The sequence below is a fragment of the Phaenicophaeus curvirostris genome (assembly GCF_032191515.1).
Source record: "Phaenicophaeus curvirostris isolate KB17595 chromosome W unlocalized genomic scaffold, BPBGC_Pcur_1.0 scaffold_35, whole genome shotgun sequence".
Classification (NCBI taxonomy): domain Eukaryota; kingdom Metazoa; phylum Chordata; class Aves; order Cuculiformes; family Cuculidae; genus Phaenicophaeus; species Phaenicophaeus curvirostris.
The window spans coordinates 1,839,339-1,860,835 of record NW_027206664.1 but is presented as its reverse complement, the minus strand read 5'-3'; the positions used below and the strand labels follow the sequence as shown (position 1 = coordinate 1,860,835).

Below are 21,497 nucleotides of genomic sequence, written 5' to 3'. Positions count from 1 at the left end.
GAGTCTGTTATAGACCACCCAGCCAAGAAGAAGAAGCTGACGAGCTCTTCTACAAACAACTGGGAGAAGTCCCAAGATCGCTAGCTCTTGTGGGAGATTGCTCCTTGTGGGAGACTTTAACCTACCAGATGTCTGCTGGAGGTACAATACAGCAGAGAGGAAAGAGTCTAGAAGGTTCCTGGAGCGTGTGGAAGACAACTTCCTAACACAACTGGTGAGTGAGCCGACTAGGGAAGGTGCCCCACTGCACCTGCTGTTTGTGAACAGAGAAGGCCTTGTGGGGAATGTGATGGTTGGAGGATGCCTGGGGCAAAGCGGTCATAGAATCACTAGGGTGGAAAAGACCCACAGGATCATCGCGTCCAACTGTTCCTATCAACCACTAAACCACGTCCCTGAGCACCTCATCTATCCATCTTTTAAATGCCTCCAGGGATGGTGACTCAACCACCTCCCTGGGCAGCCTGTTCCAGTGCCCGATGACCTTTTCCGTGAAAAATTATTTTCTTTCTAATATCCAGTCTGAACCTCCCCTGGTGCAGCTTGAGGCCATTCCCCCTGGTCCTGTCACTTGGGAGAAGAGGCCAGCACCCACATCTCTACAATCTCCCTTCAGGTAGTTGTAGAGAACAGTAAGGTCTCCCCTCAGCCTCCTCTTCTCAAGGCTAAACAACCCCAGTTCCCTTAGCCGCTCCTTGTACGACTTATTTTCCAGCCCCTTCACCAGCTTTGTTGCTCTTCTCTGGACACACTCCAGTACATTCATTCTTTCATTGAGACAAGGCTTTCTTTGGCATAGATAAATATGAGCTATCTATATTGTTCCATGCAGCAATGTCTGAGTCACAACAGGTGACTCTTCCACCAAAATAAATATCAAATTATTTTTTTTTATATATGTATTAATACTAGATTTGTTGGCTTTTTAAATAGCTGGTTTAAGAGACCTGGAGAGTACAAACCTCATCAGAGCAAGTATTTTTTTTTCCACATTCACAGAAACGCATGTCAATGTTGACTAGCTTTTGTCAAGTTACTAGTCCTTGTGCTGCCTTCTCACCAAAAATGTGATTCATTGATCCCTTTGTGAGTGATCAAACCAGTGTGGTTTGAGTAGTTAAAGTAAGATCCTACTTAATAATAAGTCTTTTTAAGTCATTGAATAGCCTGTTAGCAAGACAGTACCATGTAGATGAAACAAGTTTTTCTGGCTGATTTTCTGCACCAGGGGATGTTCCGACTGGATATCAGAAAGAAATTTATCACAGAAAGGGTCATCGGGCACTGGAACAAGCTACCCGGGGAGGTGGTTGAGTCACCATCCCTGTAGGTGTTTAAAAGACGGGTAGACGAGGTGCTCAGGGACGTGGTTTAGTGGCAGGTAGGAATGGTTGGACTAGACGTTCCAAGAGGTCTTTTCCAACTCGGCGATTCTATGATTCTAAACATATGTAGTATTAAAATACCAAATATTGTGATACACAATTTACATGCATAAGGAACCATTGTTAAGAATTCAGATTTTAAGGGTGTGAGTGAATATGCAAATAGATAAACAAAAATATTTATTTGTGTTCTTGTTTCTGTTCAAAATATACACTTAAGTATTTAATCAGCTTCTAGTTTAATTAATCAGTAGTACTATTAAAAATAGTATCAACTTTTCAGTGGTTACTGTTGTAAGATAGCCCTTTTAGATTATAAATTCGTTTCTTAGGAATCTTGATTTGATTTCAAGATACAGGAGAATCCAAATAGATCCTCAGAAATAGATGAGGGTAAGGAAACCAGAGGTTTCTCTCAAGCTTTGATAGAAAGCTGTTCAGCTGTGCTTCAGCCATTATTCTTGATAGGCTTCTTTTTTTTTTTTTGATGTTACTTTTCATCTTTAGCCTTTGCTCTATCCTTGGCTTATGGTATTATGAAGCAGTTGATGAAAATGTTGGTCTTGTTCAAGTGTGGAGAGTTAATTTGGTGGAAAAAAGTAAAACATTATACAGACAAACTCTTTTCTAAAACTAGTCTACTGCCTGATGGATGCTTGGAGGCAGAAAAGGGATGCGAGGGACACGAAACAGCTGTTCTTTATTGTCCATTCACCACATCCTTCTTGAGGAAAGGAAGATGTAGAGAATCCAGTTTCCTGGGCAGGAAACTACAGATAACACAGGCACAGTCCAGTGCAGTTGGACATGGCATAAAGAGGAAATTTTAAGGTGCTGAAGGAAGAGAGATTTTGTCTTTGCTTTTAGAACAGTGGAAGTCCTCATGTGGCTAACTCTTTTGGAAGATACTGGTTCCTTAGGAAGTAGCTCTCCTGGCTGTTTATCCAGCAGACCCAGAGCTTAGAGGATCTTTGCCCTAATGATAAGCACTGTGGACTTCCCCTCCAATACTAGTTTGTGTAAATCTGTCTAGCACTATGTACACACAGCCCTTCTGTTTGAGGTCCCATGTTCAAAAGCTTTTGCTGCTGCTTGCCTCAATATTTACAATGTACAAGAATGGAAATATTAAGTAAATACAGAGTTGTTTAAAATCAGTTTTAGTAGATATGGACCAAATAATTTCAGCAAATACAGATAGAAAGCACACATTTGTGCTTTCCTTTGTTCATGTAACAATCTGCAATCTCCCAAAACTAAAGACTAATTCTTACCGGCTCCATTGAATACTCACACATTTCAGTGGCTTGAATCCTTTTGAGAATTTTTTCTTTTGCAAGTCTAGGCTTGCAGTTCTGAAGTATTGATAGTATTAATTGGCTTCTGACAGAGTTGTCATTTGGAAAAGGTTTAGGGTTTTGATCAGTATATTTTTTACATGCTTAGTATGGTGTTTGGATTCAGTTCTTTTGTTCACACTGTTTTTTGTCATGCAGCATATTACATGTTTCTGTTGGACTGGCATGAGTTGTGAAGCTCTAGAGTTTGTCCATCTGTATTTTTTCAGATTGCTAGTGAATCGGTGACGTTTCTCATCATTTGAATCTTACTTGGCATCTACTTAGGACACCAAGTCCTGGTTTTCATTTTGTTTAAGTTTTGTCCAATAGATTTTATTTTTCTTATCATGTATGTGTATAAAACAGTCTTCCTCATTTTCCTAGGATTCCCCACCTCCTTTTTTGGTTGCATTTACTTGGTATCTTCCCTTAGGCACAGATTGGAAAGTACATTCCTGAAGCTAATGTTTGATTGAACATATTGATATTGACTGCTTGTGTGACTTCTTTGAGGATAAACACTTATTTTTGCAAGATATCATTTATGTGAGATAATTTATAGCTTTCTTTTTGTAATCTTCAGGGAGAAAAGTTAGTATTAGCTTTGCTAAAGCATTGAGGGCTGCTCTGTATCAGAATGATGAACTATAGTCTCCCAGACAGAACATTGTGTTTAGTTTGCTTTGGCTACAAGCTCTTCTTGACAGTTATGTTTAAAATAAAGCTTTTTTTAAAAAAAATCCCCCTACGTTTATTAGAGTCCTAGTCTCTTCTTACTAATTGTTTATAGATGTGAAATTTAAGTGTTTTTAAGACTGAAGTAGTAATAAAACCAATCATTCTGAACATCACATCTAAATCATGTATCTTAAGAAGGAAATGAGACTCTTATTTTCAGAGAAGTTAGAGCTTGGAGAGTGAGGTTTTTCATTCTATTTAATGAAACTCTACCCAGAGCCAAGAGAGATGAGCATAACTTAAGTAGTTCTGCAGAAAATAAATTGGACTACCTTAAATTAAAACAAATGAAACGCAAACGTCAAGGATATTTGACCAGTGCAGAAGGGTTCCTGAAATACAGTGCATGTGCCTTCACAAAGAAACGGGAGAAGGTTACCCCATGAGTCAAACATCTCCTACTTAAGTATGCAACCAGGAGCAGCTACAGCCACCACCAAAACAATTTTTGGCGCTCTAGGTATAGTTTTACTAGCATTTGTTTACCAGAGCTGGAAATGGATTGATCATCTTAAAGACTCCAGGAAATTGTTATCACTTCATCATATAACAAAATTAGTCTGTCTTTAATTTTTTGGGGTTTTTCTAATTATTATTAGATACATGACAATTGAAGTACAAGCTTTTATGAATATAATAGGTAAAAATGCTGTGCAAATAAGTAGACATGTACCTCACTTCAGCAAGGCACTTGAGCGCGTGCTTATCTTTAGTTAATGAGATTAAATCATGTGTTTATAATTACTGAAAGCTGAAACGTTTTGCTGAAGTGGGACTGTACTGTTATCAGTGAGCATTTCCCAGCATGTTTGTAGTTTTTATTAAAGACCACCAAAGAAAAATCAAATGTAAATGTAATGGCTGTAATAGTGTAATTACAAGATCATAGAATCATTAGGTTTGAAAAGACCTTTGAGATCATCAACTCCAACCGTACCTGTCCACTACTAAATCATATCCCTAAGCACCTCATCTACCTGCCTTTTAAACACCTCCAGGGATGGTAACTCAACCACCTCCCTGGGCAGCCTGTTCCAGATGTCTGTTGTAATCATTGTAATGGAAATATTGTGTCCTTATTTTAACATGGTTTTGATTTCATATAGAAAGATAGCTTTTCTTTTTGTCTCATCAAGGCTCTACTTAAAATTTTCCAGTGGGTAAAACTATGAGCAAGAAACTATGCTTCTGAATAATACATGGTCCTACACGTGATGTGGCAGACTTAAAGATCTTTGGGGATCCATGAACATACATTGTAAGGAATATCACTTTATACCCACTGGCAGAATTCAGTTCTTCAAAATCATTTAATCCCCACCACTACACCCAAGTTTAAATTTCACTTTAGTCTCAGCTCTGTTACTGGGTATTTAAGATGTCATGAATTCTACAAATGGGAAATCCACAAGGACATTTTGGAGAGGGACATGTTAACAAAATGTCGAAGTGATAAAACACTACAGCTAAGAATCATGTGCCTCAATTCAATAGGAGCTTTAATCCTTTATGTGTTTTGCCTTGCTTACAGATGTGTACATCCCAGGGGAGGTGTGATTCAGAGTGTGTCTTCCTGGAAGCATGGCTCAGGTTCACAGTACATTAACACGCAGCAAGCGCAATCATGGACAGCTGTGACTCCCCAGCAGAATTGGTCTTCACCCCCAGAAGTAGTGGACCTCACTTTTGATGAGGATACTAGACACAAATATCTACTGTAATGCAGCATCTCTGTGTTTCTGTCCCCACCCCAGAAGTGGCACAGAAATTCATTGTTAAAGCTTCAGTTTCAGAAGCCCTGTTCCTGGTATTACAAAATTCAAACTCATGAAGTTTTTCATTTCCGTAAGAATGTAGTATAATTTCAGTATTTAAAACGTTTTTGCCCTTTCAAATGAGGATTCCTCCCAGAGCTAAAACCCAATAGCACCAAATTTAAAACACACATACAGTTACTAATGTCTGTGTGTGCGTTAATCTGAAGAAATAACTGTGTGCAAACTTATGTCTTCCCACCTTTTCCCCATTTCCAACTTCAGAACAGTTTTAATTTATTAGTACATGTAGTTTGTTAGTAGAAGTTAGTGTTTTGGATGTGAGCCTCGGTGATTTTGAGAAATGCTGTGTCCTCGGTGATGTTGGTGGAACTGGGGATAATTCAACACTTCCAAAAATTGGGCCAAGAGTATTTCTACCCAAGCTGATTTGGTAACGTTACCGGCAGGAGGGACTGTTGTTAATACAAAAGGCACTGAACAGCTTTTAATTATTTTTATTTTCAATGTAACTTATAGTTTACGCTCTTTTCAGTGCCAAGTATCTACTTGACTACTGTGTTTCACTGATCATTTCCCACAGCTTGTTACAGTTTAAAATAGTAATAGTAGTGACTTAACTAGCAACTGATTATCGCAAAAGCACAAGAAAAAGAAAAGTCATAAAAAGAGGCATAGCTGGACTTTATCTGTATCTGAGTCTTGCCTGGAGAAGGAGGAAACTGAAATATTTTGCTCATAGTCCTACTTTCTACTGTTGCTTATTTGCTTCATTCACCACTCAAAAACAGAAACAACTTCCAAAGGCTTTAGCGGGTGCATAGTAATCAGTTTGGACAGGTTGCTGAAACGTGGGGCCATTCAAGTGCTTAAGTCTTTGTTCTAAAAGATATTGCAGGATCAGGGCTTAAGGTTGTGGGGTATGTTTGTGATGTTTTTTGGTTTGTTTTTTTTTCCAAAAAAACAACAAACCAAACCACCAAAAAAAACCTCAAACAAACAACAATGAAAAACAAAACAAAAACCCCTAAACTAGATCTGCACCATTTCCCCGGCTTTAGGTCATGTCTCTTATCCTAGTTTTGGAATTGGTTTGGGGGTAAGATCCAGAAAACCTTTCTACCAGAATATTTACCAAAATCAGTGGAACTACTTACTTTAGCAGGCTGTAGTTTCTGTAGTGTATATGGAAATTCCTGTCCCTCATCTGTCTTTTTGAGCCTTTCTCAAGGCAAACCCCAAAGGTTAGACTTTAACAAGATGATACTAACTTTAAATGTCTATTGTGCAATTAAAATGTTCCTTTGTTTCTAGTAGAAATTTTGTAAAACTCTATCATCAGATTTTTTTGCCTTTTCAGGCTGAAGAGAGGGTAGTCGGGACATGGGAAGTTCTGTTTTCTTTTTGTGTTGGCTGGTTTCTAAATTTATTTGGCTTTCAATAATTTTATCTGTAGGCAAAAAAAAAAAAAAGCTGTTGCATAGTTTAAAGGGAAAAAACCCAGCAGTGGTGGTATAGTTAGTAACAAACAGCTTTTTCTTTAATAAGCAGAATGGTTATAACCACTTTAAAGAACAGCTAGGTAAGGGATTGATACTCAATTTCAAGCTTTCTAAAACATTGAACATATATTTTTCTAGCCATGTAATACACTTATGTGGTGCTTGTAGTGACTGATTTCTTTCTCTGGGGATGGGTGAAGGAGCGGTGCATAGATGGAGCCCATTTGCATTGCAGTAAGGAAAAAGCCCTGTACTATAGGGGCACTATATCAGTAGTGCTTGTTGGTCTTTTCTCCTTTTATTGTTTTATTCATGCAATTCAGCTGTCATTTTAGTGAGCTAGCACATGTGCTGTAAAGGTAACTTTGGAACAGTGATTTACTATGGCTGCTTTTTCCTGTTTCACAAAGTCTTAAAGATCAGTTTTGAAGAAAGCTGCAGGGACCCATTTGTAGTCCTTCCATGAAAAATGCAAACTCTTGTTTTTCAGTTTGTATATGATGTGACTTCCATGTGTGTATATATATACAAACTACTGCACCTAACCAAACTTCCTCCAATTGTGCACTGCATTTGCTTAAACAAATCATGTATTGTAGTCTGATGCAGGTCTCCTCTCCCCCTCCCCCTATTCTTCACAAATTTGAAAGGGTAATGATCTGAAAACTGCAAGAACTGGATAGCTAGAAAGTAGTTTTGGTTTGGGTTTTTTTGTGGGTGTGTTTTGGTTTGGGGTTTCTTTCCTTGGGTTGGGGGGGGGGGGGGGGGGGCAGGGATGTGCAGCAGCTGTTGGAGTGGGTTGGTTGGTTGGTTTGTTTTAAAGAGAGCAGAAGGTGCCTAGACAATTTTTCTCTTTTCAGCAGGAAAGAGAAATGTTAGCTGTTGTATGGCTAAGAACCAGTGCACTTGGGGCCTGATCCAGAACTTATTGGAGTTGATGCGAGGCTTTCCATCGACTTCAGTGTGCATTGACTCAAGCCCTTCATGGTTTAGCAGTTCCTGAATTGCTGGAGTATGAACTTGGAATCTTCTATAGTGAAGATGAATCATTGCTTAGAATATAAATGTTTAAAATGTGTGACTCTAGTTAAAAAAATTTGATTCTTCTTGACACTTGTTATTTAGTTTTCATTTTTCATCTAGTATTTAATGGTCTTTGGAGAAAAAAAAAAGTGTTTTTTATATATATAAGAAAAGATATATTTTTTTGGAGCAAGATGAGACCTTCTGGGATTTTTTGAAAAAAATCTGTAGCGTAAAGGTTAAACTATTTTAAGACACAATAAAATAGAGTGTATTATTTAAACAATATCAACTTGCTTGGGATTTTTTCCCCCACTGATTCAGTATGTTCTTTGTCACATCTCCAAAATAAAGCCTTAAGCTCTGAGAATGGGTTACAACTGCCCAAATTCAACAGTGGTCCCTGTGTTTAATTTTGAACATCCAGAATGTAAATGCGATTTCCTGAATGGAAAAGCTTGCTTTTATTTCCTGGACCACAGCTTCTCCCTGTAGGTAGCAGGAATGAGCGACCACTGCCCATTGTGCTCTGCATAATCCCTTCTAAGGATGCAATTTCTGCACAGCCTCCCTCTCCCCACACATTGCAGTCCTTCAGGTGCCTGAGCAACCTTCATACTGGTATTTTTCTGCATCCCCTTGTCCCATCCTCACAGCTGGTCTGTGAGATCCTTTGACTAAGAGACCAACATTACATTTACGCAGCCAGGTAGTGCCAACAAGCTCAGATCCATTTGAAACGAATCTCATAGACCAGCTATGAAGTCCTCACAGACCACAAGAGGTGGCGCCAGGCTGAACAGCATTCAGAGAACCACTAAATTATACCAAGAAATTACAGCTGCAAGTAAAGAGAAGGATGGTAAGTATAACTGCACTGTGCTAAACTTAGGGGCCCTCTGCCTGCCAGTCTGCTCATAGCCCATATGGAAATAGGAATAATAATAATATCCATTATGTTTCCAGCGAAATAGGGGAGTTTGCTCTATTTCTAATGTTTTTATCATGTGAGAAGGCTTTCAGTGGTGCCAATAAGGAGAGCCATTTATTCATCTGTTTTAAATGTCAAGATAGATAATGAATAAATGAGTTGGCTTTTCAACCCCACTGAGTTCTTAGCTTTTGTGTTGCTCGAAAATACAAATTCTGGGTCTGGTGGTGGTTGTGGATGCCAGACTCTGATTTTATTTCATGTATATCACCAGCTGAGGGGGGGTACAGTGCTGTGGAGTTTGGTGCAGATGCTGAAAGAGGAGAGCTAATATTTTTTTTTCTCTCCATCACCAAGACATACCCAGTCTCTTTAGAATTCAGGACACGCCAAATAGGAAGTTTAAAATTTCTCCTGCAGTACTCAACACATTCCTCGTGGCTCAGACTGCTTTGCTTTTATGTAGGAGCCACTTGGTTTTGTGGGAGCTGTCATCTCTGTCAGTTCTTACATTGCCCCAGAAACTACCCAAACAGATTAGATTTTGTATTGCTTTCCCCAGTGAAATGGTTGCAAATGCAGATTAATTTTGTGGCTAAAAAATTAGTTTGCCTGAAAATGGGAACTGAAAGGGTTTTACTAAGTGGATTAGTTCCCCAGTTCCCTGGAGAGTCTGTAAATAGTGTCCTTTGCATCACCTCCATTTGCTGAAATACTACTTGTTTCTTCTTCTCCTTTTTAGAGTGGTTATCTGTGAATGGCAGCTGCTGTGGCTTGCTTTCCAGACCATCAGAGGGATGCAGTTTCCCTTCTGTCTGCAAAGGAAAGGAGCAGCACCCTGCAAAATGCAAACTTGTGACAAACAAACCCTTTGTTTACTTTTGCTTTTGGTGCACATAAGGTGAACACCCTCCTTTTATTCAAACTAAATAGCAACTGCGTATCCATCTCCCCCAAGTCTGTATTTTGATACCATGGAGTTTATGAAAGTATACATGCATTCCTGAGAGTCCTTGCGACTACTGATTAAAAAATGCCCTTTGGAAGTTTTCTCTGGGAGCTGGTTAGTCATCTGGATTTGCAATTCAGTTTAAGATTAGAATTGAGTGCCAGCTACTGGGAAGGAAAGTTCTTTTAGACAGTAAATCTTGGAGAAAAGCTGGAGTGGGCAGGGGAAAACCATCTGGTGGATTTCCAATCACCAGGTTGGAAAAGACCTCTTGGATCATAAAGTCCAACCATTCCTATCAAACACAAAACCATGTCCCTGAGCACCTTGTCGACACACCTTTAAAAATCTCCAGGGAAGGTGACTCAACCATCTCCCTGGGCAGCCTGTTCCAGTGCCCAAGGACCCTTTCTGTGAAAATTTTTTTTCAGATATTTCGTCTGAACCTCCCCTGGTGCAGCTTGAGGCCATTCCCCCTTGTCCTGTCCCCTGTCACTTGGGAGAAGAGGCCAGCTCTCTCATCTCTACAACCTCCTTTTAGGTTGTTACAGAGAGCAATAAGGTTACCCCTCAGCCTTCTCTTCTCCAGGCTAAACAACCCCAGCTCTCTCAGCCGCTCCTCATAAGGCCTGTTCTCCAGCCCCTTCACCAGCTTCCTTGCTCTTCTCTGGACTCGCTCCAGAGCCTCAACATCCTTCTTGTGGTGAGGGGCCCAGAAGTGAACACAGTATTCGAGGAGCGGTCTCACCAGGGCCGAGTACAGAGGGAGAATAACCTCCCTGGACCTGCTCGCCACACTCTTTCTGATCCAAGCCAAGATGCCATTGGCCTTCTTGGCCACCTGGGCCACTGCTGGCTCATGTTCAGTCGGCTGTCAACCAACACCCCCAGGTCCTTCTCCTCCAGGCAGCTTTCCAGCCAGACTTCTCCTAGTTTGTAGCACTGCATAGGGTTGTTGTGCCCCAAGTGCAAGACCCGGCACTTGGCATTGTTGAGCCTCATGCCATTGGTCTCAGCCCAGTGGTCCAGCCTGTTCAGATCCCTTTGCAGAGCCTCCCTGCCCTCCAGCAGATTGACACTTCCACACAGCTTAGTGTCATTCGCAAACTTGCTAAGGGTGCACTCAATGCCTTCATCCAGGTCATTGATAAAGACATATAACAGGGCTGGACCCAGCACAGAGACCTGGGGAACCCCACTTGTAACTGGCCTCCAGCTGGAGTTAACTCCATTTGCCACCACTCTCTGGGCCCGGCCAGCCAACCAGTTTTCCACCCAGGAGAGTGTGCGCCTGTCCAGGCCAGAGGCTGACAGTTTCTCAAGCAGAATGCTGGGAGAAACTGTGTCAAAGGCTTTACTCAAGTCTAAGAAGATACATCCACAGCCTTTCCCTCATCCAGTAAGCAGTGCATCCCAGAGTCCTGAGGGAGTTGGCTGATGTGGTTGCCAAGCCACTCTCCATGATATTTGAGAAGTCATGGCAATCAGGAGAAGTCCCTGTTGACTGGAAGAAGGGTAACTTTGTGCCCATTTTTAAAAAGGGCAGAAAAGACGACCCTGAGAACTACCGACCTGTCACCCTCACCTCTGTGCCTGGAAAGATCATGGAACAGATCCTCCTAGAAGCTCTGCTAAAGCACATGGAGGACATGGAGATGATTAATGGCAGCCAGTGTGCCTTCACCAAGCGCAAATCCTATGTGACCAACTTAGTGGCTTTCTATGATGGGGAAACTGCAGCACTGGACATGGGCAAACCAACGGATGTGATCTATCTAGACTTCTGTAAAACCTATGACATGGTCCTCCACAACATCCTTCTCTCTTAATTGAAGAGAGATGGATTTGATGGGTGGACCATTTGGTGGATAAGAAACTGGATGGATGGTCGTATTCAAAGAGTATTGGTCAATGGCACAAAGTCCAGATGGACCTCAGCAAATCTGCAGATGACACTAAGCTGAGTGGTTTAGTTGCCCCACCGGAAGAATGGGATGTCATCCAGAAGGACCTGGACAGCTTTGAGAAGTGGGCTTGTGAGAACCTCATGAGGTTCAACAAGGCCAAGTGCAAGGTCCTACACCTGGGTCGGGGAAATCCCCAATTTCAGTACAGGATGGGGGATGACGTGATTGAGAGCTGCCCTGCAGAGAAGGACTTGGAGGTGCTGGTTGATGAGAAGCTCAACATGAGCCGGCAGCGTACACTCGCAGCTCAGAAGGCCAACCGTATCCTGGGCTGCATCCAGAGAAGCGTGGCCAGCAGGTCGAGGGAGGTGATTCTGCCCCTCTATTCCTCTCTTGTGAGACCTCATCTGGTGTACTGTGTCCAGTTCTGGAATCCTCAACATAAGAAGGATATGGAACTGCTGGAACAGGTCCAGAGGAGGGCTACGCAGATGATCAGAGGGCTGGAGCACCTCCCATACGAGGACAGGCTGAGAGAGTTGGGGTTGTTCAGCCTGGACAAGAGAAGGCTCTGAGGAGATTTTATGGCAACCTTGCAGTACCTGGAAAGCACCTACAAGAAAGCTGGACAGGCAGTATTCATAACGGCTTGTAGTAATAGGATGAGGGGGAACAGGTATAAACTGGAGAGGAGCAGATTTAGACTTGCCGTAAGGAAGAATTTCTTCACTATGAGAGTGATGATGTGCTGGAACAGGTTGCCCAGGGAAGTTGTGGCTGCCCCATCCCTGGAGATGTTCAAGGCCACGTTGGATGGGGCTTTGGGCAGCCTGATCTAGTCGGATGTCCCTGCCCATGGCAGGGGGCTTGGAACTAGATGATTTTCAAGGTCTCTTCCAACCTGAACTATTTTATGATTCTATGATTCTTGTGAAGTCACTAAATGGCACCAGAGCTGGAGGATGCAGGCTATGGGCTGCCGTTGCACCTTCTGCTCCATCCTCCAGGATGGGGGAAAGTTCTGCCCAAAACAGGCAAAAAGGCTTGTGGATGTGAAAAGACCAAATTTTTTTGTTTTCCTAACCATGCTGGAATCGGTTGCATTGGTTGTGACCCTGCCCATGCATCCCATGGCAAGGAAACTGGCCCAGAAAGTGCAAAAGAAATCTAATCGTCATGCCATATGATATAAGAAATAGAATCATAATGCCATAATGCCGGAATTAAATCACCCAGCTGTGATTAATTGCTGACAGGTCCGATGGAGTGTTGTTTCTTTGGGTTTACAGCCTAGAATCTGGGAATCTATACAGGGATTGTTGACCTGGCCTTATTTTTGGTTAGTGCAAAGCCACCTTGAAAGCAAAGAGCAGATTTCATGGATAAAATATTACTATGTCCTCAGTTGCAGAAACCACGGGGGGTTGTGGCAAGGCTGCTGCCAAGCGTGTTGCCAGGAGAGGGCTTTCTTTTTGCCCTGACTCACATCAGTCATGGTTGCATCCCAAAGCCACTGGCAGGATACTGGGATGGGGAGAGCATCAGGGGGACCACCAAGGAAAACACACCAAAACCTCTGCTCTCTAAAAATATGGACAGGAAGGAGGAGAAAGAATGAGCTTGGGGCCATTCTTCAAAAAGGATGATGCAAATTATCCTAAAGCCCAATTCTTGCTCTCTCTGTAGGGAAGCACAGGATTGAAGTCAATGATGTGCGGTTAAATGTGTAATTCAAAGGAAGCATTTAGTCAGCCCCAATATCCCACTCTGAACTCATTGCAGTGAAACATTGCCAGCTCCCATTTTGCAACAACTATCATATGTCATAAAAATGGTGTTATTTTGTAGGTTGCTGTACCCATGCAAATGGCTCAATTTTAGCAAAATGATGAGACATAAATGGGGGTATCACAATTCCCTGTCCCCCTTTACTGCAATAAGTTGTGCTCCCTCTTAAGCGAGCTCAGGAGGGAAGTGGGAGGGTCACCCTCTTGGTGGGTAGAGATAAAACTGCCTCCTGCTTTCCTCTGGAGAAAGTCCCGGGCTGTGTATTTGAAATCTGCTCTGGCAAAATAGGGGCTCAGTGTTTTCTTTCTCATTTCCTAAGTGGTCACTCTTTGGATGTGAGTTTTTTACCTATTTTCTTATTTTTCCCCATAAAACTGGAAAATTTAAATGCTGAAATATTTCATTTTAATTTTAAGCAAATGCATAATACTTTTCTCTACCTCACCTATATTTTTTTTAGAGAAAAGAAAAAAAGAAAGAGAGTTAAAGGCAGAAGAGAAAATTACAGGGAGGCAGAAAATGAAGGAGCCAAATAAGCATATATTAAATGTCAGTGTAAATAAATTTCAAATAAAGCCCTTTCATGAACTAGGAACAGTCCAGTTTCTGGCTCCCCACCTGGCTTTGGGTTGCTGTTGCTCCCAGGCATGGTATGATGCTATGGTGTTTGCTGAAGAGGCTTCTCCTCCCTTTTCACCCTTTTTCTATCATTTTTGTTTTGCCTTTAATTTTTCCACCTTTACTTTTCCCCGTAGGTTCTCTTATTCGGTGCTGGTCTCCCGAGTGACTTTTTGTCTCCCCCCATCTAAAACTTGAGATCCTCAAGTCCCCAGACCTGTTCTTCTTGACGGGGTTATTAAGACCCACTACCCTTGCCCTAGATGCACCATCAAAGATCCAGCCATGGCCACACTGTGGTTGCATCTACATTGACATCAAGATGTGATCCCAAGGAAATCGTTATCCAAATTGTAGCTGAAGATCAGAAAATAATCAAAGGCTCAGACCATCATCTAGTGAAGAGATAGCACCATCCACATGCTTCTCTACCTGGAGTGAGGCATCAGGTTTTTAGGTCTTTTTATGTCATCAATCCCATTGTTCCTCATCCTGCAAACTGATAAAATGACTGCTGGGGGTGCAAGATGTCCTTCTTATCAAACCATGGCTTTGAAACTGCTGGAAGCCTTTCGTCATATTTTTTTCTGCTGTCCTGCCAGAGGTCGGCCAAGAAAACCCCCAAGTTTAAAGGATGCTGACTCATCAGTTTCTGAGCTGGTTGATCCCATCTTGACTTCCCAAAGGATTTCATCCAGCTCAATTGTGCAGAGAAGATGAAAAATCATGTATCACGTTGAAAATACCAAAGGCTTTGAGGTGAGCAGAGGGTGAGTGCCAGGTCTAGAAAGGAGCTGAGAGTTATGGTTACCCCTAGACCTGCTTGAGGAGGGGTGTCTGATGTGCCCCAGGACTTCTCAGTTGCTCTGTATCATGTTTATATTTCTTAAATATCCTCTGTGTGTTCATGGCTATGGGGAGAAACATTCCTCACAGTACCAAGGGGTGAGATGGCCCTGGTGCACCAATGGTAGTGCTGCAGCACCTCCAAAACATCTACTTCATAGGTACAGTTGTGGCACATGTAATATCCGTTGGGCTGGAGTTTCATGGTGTTAATTTTTAAACAGAGTTTGGGGCAAAATTAGGACAATGCCCCAATCTGGAGGTACTGGGATCCCAAAAGCTGTATTAAAGGACACCAACAGACACTAGCCATGTGGGCAGGGGGAAGCCAAGTGCTAATTTTTATGTCAACCTGTGCCTGTGGCATCTGCATGACATGCAAAGCCCCAGCGATGGATCTGGTGTCTGGGGGTGGGGAATGTGCATGGATGAAAAGCAACAGCAGCGAGGGCTGAGAACTGCAAAATATCCATGACAACTGCCATAGCAGCAGCTGCCAAGGGCAACCAGAGCCAGCGGTGGGGCTGCAACTCCTGGCCTGGGGCCAGTGGTGATCTCAGGGGACTAAAGGAGCTTTGCAGGGTCCATCCTGTGTGGGGAACCTCGGCTGGTCCGAGGGATCGGAATGCGAGCTTAATATTGGCCTTGAACAGATACCCGTGTATCCTTGAAGAGGCCAGAGAGTCCCAAGAAGAGCTGAGTAAACAAGATAAGGAAGCTGCCAGACCGCAGGTGGAATCATCCAATTATGAAGTTACAACAGAGGAAGAGTCATCCAATTATGAACTGTTGGTCTTTGGCTAAACCAGTCATATATGAACACACATTTCCCAAAAGATATAAAAAGGCTTGTAAAACAATAAAGGTGGTCCTTTTGCTCACAATTTTTGCTGTGTTGTGTTGGTCCCAACAGTGACATCTGGTGACCCCAAAATGATCACAGTAATTGGTTTTCAGATGGCAAGCAGTGCCATTGGGGCGGAGCCCAGCAAAGCAGATATCAGTGGGGAGAGCTGCCAGAGCCAGCTATTTTGAAGAGACACCTGGATAAGGTGAGCTGCTGGGAACTTGGGTACTTCCTTAAGTAAGGAAGAGACAAAGATTATTACTATGTGGAAAATGATGTTGCAAAAATGGGGAGTTAAGTTAGAGGAACTGGTATTGCAAAAAATGCTATTATGGAGTAAAGAATAAGGATATGAAGCAACTACCATAACTTCTTTTAGTGTTTCTATCTTGAAAGAGATAGGCGATAAATTGTTTGACTCTGCCACAAGGGGGGCTAAAGACGCTGCAGCACTTTTACCGACGTGGCGTCTGCTTTATGAGACTCTGAAAGACTTTAAAGTGCAGCGAAACCAGGCAGAGGGCACTGCCTCTGCTTCTAATACCGTGCAGTCTTGCGCCTCCTGTGCTGCTCCTTTCAGAGGAACAGACTCTGGGGAATAAACAAGTTATGGACGCTAAGGGAACAACAGGGAAAGTAAAGTTAGAAGGCAAAAAGATTGTAGATTCCGGAGCACGCTCTAAAACTCATGAGCCGCAGAGAAGGGTGGAGCTTTGGGAGGATTCTGACGATCAGATGTACATGAAACACTCTTTGGCACCTCATGATAGAACCTATAAAACACCTGCAGAGCTGCTAGATGACCTGGAGCCAGTGTCCTCTGACACCGATAATTCAGCTCCAGCAGAGCCATCAGCTCCACCATCTCCTCTGTCAGACGAAGGAGAAACTCGACACTCTGTAAACCCATTAAGGTACCCCCCACTCCCCGATGAAAGGCCTGGCGATTGGAGTGACATGACAAATGGGGGTGGGGAGAAAGAGAATGAGCAAACACTGAAAGTAGAACGACAATCTCTTGGGGGCCCCTCAGAAAGATGCTTCAGTCATGGGATTTGCCTCTAGCACGTATTACTGTTCATCCGTATAATCCTCTATCCTTTTGGCAGAAGGTAAAACATGGGCTTTACAAGAAGGGAATTGGGATTTGTCTGAGGTGATAGATACCCCAATGACGGAGCCCGCTGCCGATCCTTCTGCAGCAATGGCATTTCCTGTTGTGCAGGGGACCCAGAGCAAGGGATAATGGACAAGCACAAAATGTATTCATGGGAAGTAATTCACGATTTGCAAAAATGCGTGCCGCAATACGGTTCGAATTCTCCAGCAACTATGCAATTAATCAGACTGTTAACTATGGCAGACACGTTATGATATTGCTATGCTAGCACAAATAATGTTTCAACCACTACAGTGCACTGTTTTTAGAACGATATGGGCGCAGAAGGCTGATGCCCAAGCACTTTGAGATTTACAGTTTCCATGAGATGATGTGCGTTTTGGTAATGGTTCGGATGTACTAACAGGAACAGGATGGTTTTCTAACCCACAGCATGAGGCACAGTGGCATCCATGGATTTTAGAACAGGTCAAGGCTGTGGGTATTGAAGCCCTAACACGGATGGCCGAGATTTGTTTGTAGGAGACTGGAGACTCGAAATTCTGTATAGAAGAATGTACTAACTGCTCCGCCGCTGCACGGCCGCGGGCGGGCCACTGCCTCGTACCACAGGGGGGCTGCCTGCCGCAGCTGCTGCAGCCTCCAGCCCGCCCGGAGTGCGGCCAGACTCGCTTTCTGTAACTCAAGCAGTTTGCGCATTACAGAAGGGACTGCAACAGATCACAATAAGAAATGAACCGATTAAACGATGTTGGTAGCAGTTCAAGAATCAAGCCAATTTAAATAATGTGATTTTACAACAGATGCGGCTTTTTGCTTATCAAACACTTATGAAGATACTGGATGTCGGAAAGCTGAAACAGGCATGAACCGTATATGACATTTATAGATTGAAGGATGCGCTCGACAAGCAGGGAGACAACCGAGCAGTTACAGAAGCCTTAATTTTGCAATCAGTGATAAAAAATCCTAATGATGAATGTAGAACGATATTGTGTGGTCTGAAAAATCCTACAACAGCAGCAGGGATCATTTATCTGTCAAGCATAGCTCATGGCTGCTGCCCTGACTGTAAATTGGGACAGAAAGACGTTCTGTTATAGATGCGGCAAGGAGAGACATTTTAAACGAGACTGCCACATGCAATGCCAGGAGAGAGGGCCTAAAATCTGCCCTTGGTGTGGAAAGGGTAAACATTTTTCCAGTTGGTGTAGATCAAAATGGGATAAGAGCAGGAGAGTATGGTTGAAAAACCAGGAGCAGAGCGCGGTTCAGAGGTGCATGCCAACACAGATGCCTCTGCAGTGAGCAGCAGCTCTCACCTCAGAGCAAGAACCAGCAGCAGCGCTGGGATGGACATGGCCATCACCATCGCAGTAGTGCTGCAATCGTCTGCAGTTCACAAAATACCACTGAACGTAAAAGGACCATTGAGGGGTGGCTTTACTGCCTTATAATTAAGACGATCATCAATAACTCAGTTGGAAATCTTTGTTTTACCTGGGGTCATAGATGCAGGTTTTACTGGAATAATTCAAGCAATGGTATGGACAACATCTCCACCGGTGTTAATACTAAAGGATAGCCAGATAGCACAATTAATTTTGTTCAAAGCAGCTGTGTTCCAAGCTGATTCTAGAGAGCATGGCTCACAAGGTTTTGGGTCCACAAGAATCCCTGAAATACATTGCGTTTAGTCCTTACAAACTCAGTGTCCTATGTTGAACTGCACATTAAGTTTAAAAAGGCAGAAAGTCAGAACATCTTAAAATGGCTAAAGTGCAACCCTTTGTCGTGCACGTTCCACTAATCTTGGGGGGAGAGATGTGTTAAGTGCAATGGGAATAGGCATTGGAACCATGAACAAGTGAAAAATTGGGTGCATTGCAAAAGTTAGTGGAGGAACAAATAGATCAAGGACATATAGTCCCAATTAATAGTCCTTGGAACACACCTGTATTTGTGATGAAAAAGAAATCTGGAAAATGGCGTTTATTACATGACTTTTCTAGACAAACTACAAGAGGCCTTAAATAAGCAGGCAGGCAATATCACCATTAGAGAAGTTTTTGCTTAAACAATTAGCCTTAGAGAATGCAAAAAATGGACTTAATGCACAGTTAATTGCACGATCACCTGTCACAAAGATTGTTTGTTTTACCAGAATTGACTGATGCTGACTTTATGAGAGCAATACGAGTAATGGCTTGGATGCCTGTGCCTCCTTGCTTTATACCAAAGGGCACAGGAATTACTCAGCTGATTTGTTTTCCAGCAATTGTACCCCATGCAGGAAACCACATACGGGGAGACGGAGGCTTTGGCTCGACTGACCAGTCCGTGATTCTATGGACGCAGAAACTACAAAAATCATGATTGATGTTAATGTTGCATTCCTATCCCTCAGACCAGCTGAGGTTCCCCACACATCCTGTAGTCTTCATGGTGGAGATGGGCAAGAGGAGACGAGGTGGAAACCTCTTCTTAGTTGAATCACATGTAGATTTGGCTACGTTAGCCTCCTCTGGACTTTTTAGTGCTTAAAGATATTTCCCTTTGTAGGATGTACTTAATAGAGTGTAATCAAGCAGACCACATGTTTCTGCTTGGTAACAATTATTCACCACTGATAAAAATGGGTGGAAAGTGGTAATTTTTCCATGCTGCACCACACATGGAATGTGGTAAATGTTTTGTTATGGCATAAGCATGGAAAAAACGTCCCCACTTTTGTGCTTTCCTTGGAAATATTTGTGCTGGTGTGGATGGTGCGTGGTACCTGCACACATGGAGCATTACAGACCAGGACCGGCTGGACCATGGCCATGGGCATTGCTCAGAGCAGCATGGTGACAGTGGGGGGCCATTATCCAGCCTTCCCTGATGGAAAACCCTACTCCGGTCAATGCAGCCTTCTGGAAGACAGTGGGCAGGGAGAAAGGCAGGAGGGAAAAAAAAATAAATCAGTGGGCACCTGGGACTTTTCCTGCTCCCATTTGAGGGGAGGCTTTGCGCAGTAGCAATGTGAAAACTTACCTGGAAGAGCCCTTTGGGGGCTGAGAGGGAAAGGGTTAAACAGATCCATGCTGCCAAGCCCCTGTTTTCATTCTGATCAGGAAAACAACTACAAAATAAACCCAATGACAAACCCAATGCAATAATCCAGGTGAAGAAATCCATTGCACATATATGTTAGGAGGCTGCTGAGTGCTTAAATCTGCCAGATGCACGGGATGGACCATGGAAATGCATGGGGGGACCATGGCAAAACCAACCCCTGGCCTGGCTAGGGTGGAAATGACACAAAAAAAATTGATTTGCAGCACTGCATAATGCTTTTCCGGGACCGTGTGCCTTGACAGAACTCCCTCCTGCACAAGAGGATCTATCGCAGTTCAGTAAAACATTTTTAAATAAACAAGGATAAGCTTCTGGTTGGGTTGGGGGTGGAGGGGGGAATCGTCCTTTAAGCCATGGGGGTTCTTTGCCCCAGGAGGGTGGCTCAATTTCCACACATTCACTATATCCCTCTGGGCTCAACTGGTGCACATGTGAGCATTAATTGATAAGTTTTGCTGCAGGTGGTTTGTATGTTTAATTATCTCATCATATAAATCTGTCTTGTAAGATGTAGCTATTTTAGGCTAAGAGATAGCTTGTCTTAAGGCTGTGAGAACGTATCAATATGCTTAGTTGCCTTGTAAGATGCAGCTGTTGTAGGAGATAACCTGAAGGGAGTCTCTGGACATGGTTGGATAATCCAAGACAATAATGAGCATTCTTTGAAGATTTTTATGGTTCTTTGTCTAAAACTAGTATATATATCCACTGCTTTTGTAAGATGTTATGCCTTTTTTAGAAGGGCATCCAATTCAGTGCTGAATTGTAAAATAAAAATATTATTGCCTTTGCTTCGAGGACTTTGTCCTTTTCAATATTTTACCAGTGAATGAGTGTTTCTCACACACATGTGCGTGCACAGATTTACCTGTGTGCATACGTGCATGCTCTGTGTGCGTGTATGCCATGCAGGCTGTATGCGGCCGCACGTGTGACTGCGCTCCCACCCCAGCCCCCACACTCCTGGTCGCCTCCCATTGGCCAGTGCATCGTTCAGGGGAGCGTGGCTGACGGCGGCTGACGTAGGCGGCGGGCGTCTTTGGTGTTGGAGTGGGCGAGTGTCGATCGCTGTTGCGTTGGAGGGGCCGGCGGGAGTGGGCCATGCCACGCCGGCTGCAGCATGGTCCTGGTGCATGTCGGCTACCTGGTGCTGCCCGTCTTTAGCTCCGTGCGCAACAGAGGGTAGCGCGCCGTGCGCGGGGGCTCCAGGGTTCGCGTCCCGGGGCGGGCCGGCCTGTTGTGAAGGTTCCCCGGCTCCTCGCACTCTCAGGTCGGCGGTTGGGGCGCACAGGGCTCCGCGCCCCCCAGCCCCCTCGGTAGTGCCCGCTATAGGGTGTCCTCTATTCCCCTCACTCTCCCCGGGGCCATCTGGCGCCCGCCGCTTGCCCAGATCCCCCCGGGCACCTCCCGTCGGTCCTTCGGTAGATTCATTCTACCTTTTAATATTTTAAATTTTATTTTAGTTTTTAATTTGGTGCCCCATCTCGCTGTGTAACCGAGCCACCAGGCCATTTCAACATAGCTATAGATGATAACAGCTGTTTTTGTACCTTTATCCTGTTTAGCTGAATACATTGCACTGTAAATTCCTGTTAAGTGCTGTGGTTG

At 43.4% G+C, this 21,497-nt stretch overlaps 1 protein-coding gene across 5 annotated transcripts in view; it reads left to right on the top strand.

Moving 5' to 3' along the window:
- Positions 1–21,497, top strand: part of LOC138733833 (protein ARK2N-like) — a 124,582-nt gene that overhangs the window by 42,635 nt on the left and 60,450 nt on the right. The window contains exons 5-6 of one of the 5 annotated variants that reach the window (XM_069881343.1): positions 4,995–5,270; positions 8,469–8,485. The exons of 1 other annotated variant lie outside the window; for it this stretch is intronic. In XM_069881343.1, coding sequence (XP_069737444.1) covers positions 4,995–5,184 — 190 coding nt within the window. In that variant the 3' untranslated portion in view covers positions 5,185–5,270; positions 8,469–8,485. Of the gene's footprint in view, positions 1–4,994; positions 5,271–7,600; positions 8,052–8,468; positions 8,486–14,093; positions 15,676–21,497 lie in introns of those variants that run through there. 3 more of the 5 variants (XM_069881342.1, XM_069881345.1, XM_069881344.1) reach the window with 3 other exon arrangements.